The sequence below is a fragment of the Piliocolobus tephrosceles genome, chromosome 11 (genome assembly GCF_002776525.5).
Source record: "Piliocolobus tephrosceles isolate RC106 chromosome 11, ASM277652v3, whole genome shotgun sequence".
Classification (NCBI taxonomy): Eukaryota; Metazoa; Chordata; class Mammalia; order Primates; family Cercopithecidae; genus Piliocolobus; species Piliocolobus tephrosceles.
The window spans coordinates 91890873-91896872 of NC_045444.1; the positions used below are offsets into that span (position 1 = coordinate 91890873).

At 37.8% G+C, this 6000-nt stretch overlaps 1 protein-coding gene across 4 annotated transcripts in view; it reads left to right on the top strand.

Moving 5' to 3' along the window:
* The window catches only part of PARD3B (par-3 family cell polarity regulator beta), a 1041361-nt gene that overhangs the window by 859245 nt on the left and 176116 nt on the right, over positions 1-6000 (top strand). For 3 of the 4 annotated variants that reach the window (XM_026454609.1, XM_026454610.1, XM_023219352.1), the window contains one exon: positions 4057-4359. The exons of the other annotated variant lie outside the window; for it this stretch is intronic. In XM_026454609.1, the coding sequence (XP_026310394.1) occupies positions 4057-4359 (303 nt within the window). The remainder of the gene's footprint in view (positions 1-4056; positions 4360-6000) is intronic. 4 annotated transcript variants of the gene reach the window in all.

A 6000-nucleotide genomic window follows, 5' to 3' on the forward strand; every position in this document is an offset into this window, starting at 1 on the left:
CAGTTCTTAGTTTGCTGTTTTCCATTATTAATAAGTTTTTCAAGATGGGTCAATAAGTACCATATTCCCTCTGTGTTTTCAAATGTTTGAGAGTGCTTTTCTTTTATCTTTATTTATGTTAGAGGTCAGCATGAGTTTGCCTGCATTTGTCGATTACTTGATTTTCCTCCTTCTTGAGACAGTACTTATGCTTCCTATATGCAATAAGCTCTAACATTTTCTTTTACTGTATTTAAGTATGACCATTAAATTTATATTATATGGAAGTTTTTTTAATTTTTTTAAAAAAATATGTGCTAAAATATAGTATTAAATAACATGGGCATAGTGATCTAAGGTTACCAGCAGCTTCAATTCTACATGATCTCTCAAAATACCCTTTTGACAGATTTGCTGGATACTCCGCCCTGGGGTCTTGTTTTCTATGGTTTTCTGTTTTGGGACAGCTAATCTGAGATCAGCCTACTTCTTAGTGAAGTCACCTAGATTATTGGTCTTATTTTGATGAGTCTGGATTTATATATCTCTGCTAATTCTGCCTATCAGATACAAAGCAGATTCTTACTTCTCTCTTCTCACTACTTCACCTCCATGAAGTTTTTTTTTAAGGTAGGAGACCTGCTCAGGTGAAATATCTCTCTTCTATCTCTGCCTCTCCTCCATTCTGAAGCTGGACCCCCACAAAGAATTACCCTACAATTCCAGAGTCCTGTTCCTATCCTTAGACTATTAAAGTTTATTGACTGTACCCCTCTAGACTCTCTCATTTTTTTCAGTGAAATGTATACCTGGCTGGAGATGCAGCCATATATCACCTGGTGGTGCACTCCACCTTTGGGAATGTGTCCAAATTTCATAGCAAGGCATGAGATTATGGTCATTTTCTAATTCCACTGTAGATAGAATTTTCTTCCCAATTTCTCAAGTGTTTGTTCCTATAGAGTTTCAGGGAGGGAAGTAGAGTCACTTACTTGACTTCATCATTTATCATCATCTCTTATTAGAGATCCTCAACCTGACAGATATGACAGAAATACTCTTTAAGGAAGATTATTCGAGAGTCTTTTAAGGTATATATTAAAGTGGGATGAGGTGACATACCAAAAACTCTCAGAATAATCTAGGCCAGTACAGTCCAACAGAACGCTCTGCAATGATGGAATTAGTCTCTATTTGTGTTGTCCAATATAGTAGTTACTAGCCACATGTAGTTACTGAGCACTTGAAATGTGGTTTGTGAAACTGAGAAATTGATTTGATATGAATTATTTCAAATTTAATTTTATAGGGCCACACTCAGCTAATGGTCATTATATTGGACAGTGCGGATCTGGGCAATATAAAAGCCTGAACATTCCACTGTGATGAAAGAAATGGAAATAAAAGAGGATACCCAAGAGGTGTTAAGGAGAAAAGAAGCAGCAATGTTCCCATAGAGGAAAAGAGAAAGAGGAGATTTAAACAATTCAAAGGCAGTTTGCTCAGAAGAATGGGGAAACTGGTAGTACTGTCAAATGAAAAAGGGTATCTTTTGGAAAATCAATAATTTAACAGGTTTAGTTCCCAGTGGTAAGGAAACCTCTAAGTGGAAATGACTGTAAACAAGTAAAATTGTCACATGAATTGGGGGTGGGGGTGAGGGTCAGAGCTACCAAAAAAAAAAATTTTCCTTGACACTTCTGTCTTGGCCTCTTCTGCCACCATACACTCCTTTTCAGAGATTGCCTTGTCCTCCTCAACATGCAGGGACCCTGATATATGACACAATAATGATTGTTCAAAGAAATTACTATTTTACCTACTGAATGGTTAATATGAAATCAGTTTCTGAAACACTCACTGATGCAGAGTATCAAAGAGAAACGGTTTTGTTTTGGAAAGGAATACAAGATAAAATATTGCTCGGCATACACATAGCACTTTTCGTCTGAGATTCTCCACATACTCAGCAAGTTTAATTAATGAGAAAACCTCTAAGAAAGAGAAGTGATGAAATAAGGAAGACAGATACCAGTGTTCTATTTCTGTGATTTTTAAAAATCAAGCTTGGTATTTTCCTCTTCCATTAATGCACACAAGTGTAGCCCCATGAGACAGCTGTGAGATATTCAACTTTCTGCTGAATGATTTCTCTTTAAGGCATCTCACTTATGAGGGATAGCAACCACACAGAATCCTACCACCTAACTGTATTGATGTCCTTTGCTCTATTTGCAATGGAAATCCATCCCTATCATCAGGGTGCAGCAAGCATTCTCTGATAATCGAGTCTGCACTGTCTCTGGAAAGATTGTTTTGTTGCAGAATGGAGCAGGTTATCTTCTTTATCAAAAATTACTCAAAACAAACATCCATGAATCTAGGACTAACATGCATTGAAAGGGAATAGGCAAGGCCCCTTAACGGGTACCCTACTGTGTAATCTTCCTTTCATCTTAATTCAGAATCCCTTGGAAATTCAAGTTGCCGTATGCAAAAATATAAATTCTTCTAATTACTTATGTATAGGGCACAGGTTTGGCCTAATCAAAAGAGCTATGCAATAATATATCCTGGCATTTATTTTCATCTATTGTAACTTGAGGATAGGTGCTGGGGTTTTGTTTTGGTTTTGGTTTTGGTCTCATGCCGTATTCTTTTTTGTTTTGTTTTTTGCGTTTTGCTTCCCAGTTGAAATTGCCCGATTTCTTGTCTCCTCCTTACTCAAAAAAATAAAAAACGAAAATATTGTTCTGCCAAAAGAGAAAAATACCTCAGAAAATCCTGGCTTCTGAAGATTTTTACAAAGGGTTTAATGTTTTGCAAAATAAAGCTAGCTTCCATGTGCAAAACAGCTGTTTTTGTTTGAATGAGGGAAGATACTGATGGGTTTCAGTTGTTGCTTTTTAACTCATCCAGGACTTCTGTATGTCTCCATTCATATAGAGATCATTCACTTCTAGCCCACAGCCCTCTTATATTCTCTGGGCCCAGGACATTAAGTTTGTCCCATCTTTTCTTGACTTTCTTTAGCCACCTGAGCCAGCATTGTCTTCTCTCCTCTTGTACACGGTGCCCCTTGTTTGTCCAGTGACAAGGTTTACACTCTTTTCTTATTAGTGCTGAAGACCTCCTCACACCATGAAGATCACCATTGTCCAGTAAGAGGCCATAGTGACCTTTCTATTTTAATACATTACTGAGAATTTAGGGGAGCTGATCTAACACTTTCCAGATTAAATGTCAAATTCTCAAAATTCAGATGGATTTGGAATCCACCTAAGTATATTTTTCTGCTTCCATTCCCAGTAGACTGCACAGTGGCACTGATTAGCACTAGCATTTTGTAATATCACTTAAGGCTTTAGCACTGTGGAGTTCTGCCAGTAATGGTGTTTAATTCACTTATATGTGCCAATTCATCTCTGTCAGGAACCTATTAATTTCTTCACTATTTTACTCTGTCCCTAGCCCCTATATAATGAGACACAGTAATCCCCATTTGTATAACCAAAAAACTCAGAGTCTCTTATAAATTATCCCTGATCCCACTGCTTTTAGTGACCAGAAAGCCTCTGTATTTCTTTTTCATATTTAAATCAATTTTCACAAGTTATTTTCTTTAGAATACACTGGAACTCTAGGTCACTAAATTAGTGAAGTCATAGAAAAACTGCAGGATTTTGATGGGTTTGTTAACATGCATCCCTGTCCCAAGAAAGACTTCTATAATATCGAACCAAAGATGCACTGTTCCCACAAGCGCATGCTATCTGTGGGGAAGGAATGTGAATGAAAATCAGCCTTTGAAGCTACTATCAGCCTAGTCATCAGTGGGCAAGATATCAAAGTACCCATAGCATTGCTATCAAAGTAAAGACCCTGTAACAAATAAAGATCAGATATATAAAATTAATCCTCTTATGCTGTTGGCATTTCTGCATGCTGTGATCTTGAGTAAACAGGAGAATGACAGCTAAGTGACGAGGAAGAGTTAACATAAATTCAAGAGAGTATTTCATTGTATTATCATATGAAACTCACATACATCTTTGCTACCTGTTCTGTATTTTTCAGGATTGGAGCAAAACATCAGGAGCTAAGGGAAAAGCAGGCAAGAGGTCTTCTTGATTATGCTACTGGTGCAATTGGATCAGTATACGATATGGATGATGATGAAATGGACCCCAATTATGCCAGAGTGAACCACTTTCGGGAACCATGCACATCAGCAAATGTCTTTAGATCTCCATCTCCCCCTCGAGCTGGACCATTTGGTTACTCTCGGGATGGCCGTCCACTGTCTCCAGAAAGAGACCACTTAGAGGGTCTCTATGCCAAAGTCAACAAGCCATACCATCCACTGGCTCCAGCTGACAGGTAATAAACTTAGTGATAGATAAATGTAGCTTTAGTTCAGTATGTTTCAAATCATCTCTACTGCTGAAACTGATAAAAAATATCTCCTTCAATCGATGAAAACTGAAATGACTCAGTACCCTAGACAAGTGCCATCCTTTGACCAACCTGTTAGATATCCACCATCAAAACTAAAACAATAGTCAATTGTAAGGTGGCATGAATGAATAGTAGTAGCAGAGTTCATGATGCAACAGGGAGCCATTTTTGAAGGAATATTGTGACAGACATCTCATGATGAAAACTTTGAACGAATATTGTCCTTTCTCCTAAGAGACCAAATGTAAAAGATTTATTCAGGAAGACGGCATGGCACATGGAGGGGAGAGTCAGAAAAGAGAAAATGATAGCTTCCAAGTAGGTGTAATTGAAGTGGGAATTACAGATAGCTGCAGAGGAGCAGGGGCCTTTGAAAAGTAAGATGGGGATTTTGTACTCAAGGGAAAGGTGACCCTGTATAGATATTCATGGATGATCAGAGGTAGAAAAAGAGATAATCTTGGCAATAGGAGTTTGATGAAGTAGAGAAAGATAAGAGGTGACAGGGCCACGGATCTTTAGGTTTAGCAGCTAAGGAGAGGGATAATAGGACCGTCTGTCAGTACAATTGAAGTAGGTAGAGAACAAGATGTTTTCAACCCCACCTCCTGCCAAAAGTAAAATGTTTCATGTCTTGAAAGATTGATGTAAGAGAGTTTTAGTCAATATACATTGTTAGGTGACCCTTGGAATTACACATGCGAGGAATGAGTTGACTGACCTTGGACTAATCTGACTAGCTTGACGAGGGAGGTGGTGGGGTAGAAGGGTAGCAGGCACAGAGAGCTCTCATTCTATATGAAGAAAAGACTTGTTTTCCAGACTTCTTAGGGTTCTGACAACCACCCAGTCCCTATTAGCAACCAGCCTTTGTGTGATAGCATGATATATTGCATATGTTTACCATTTACATTTCCCCAGCTGGGTGATATTATGCACTTTCAATTAGGTTGGGGAGAGGAAGGGAAATCATGGCATTTTTATGCAGACTGTAAAGTGTAGCTTCACAAGACTGATTACCTTTCAGAGCCTTTCCAATAACCAAGTGGGAAGGAAGGAGCAATTTTTAATCCTTACTGTCAGGCTTCCAGGTTGATAATATTAAAGAAAGATGGTCAAGTTTTTCTTTGGGACAAAATGAAAATATAAATTTTTATGACTGTGATATAGCCATAATAACTAAACTGCTAATTCAAAGAATTGATTAAGAGTTGGATTTTTCTCCCCAACCTTCATAGTGGATTGAATTTTATCATATAAATAATAACACCAGGCATGAGTCTCTTCTGGCCCAAACCATAGTCAATCTTACCTTCCCTAAATTAGATAGGTCTTCATAACAATCCTCTCTGCGTATTCCACAGCTAGAATCCCAACACAGAGGGACTGTTTATAGGAACCTCCCAAGCCAGTATTTTCCAATACTAATTCCATGGAAATAAATATGAGGCATTTTATTTAAAGTCAAATATGTGTGGGGAATTCTAGGAATTCTAGGGTAAGCCATAAGGAACAGGTTTTCTTTTTTTTTTTTTTTTTTTTTTTTTTTTTTTTGAGACAGAG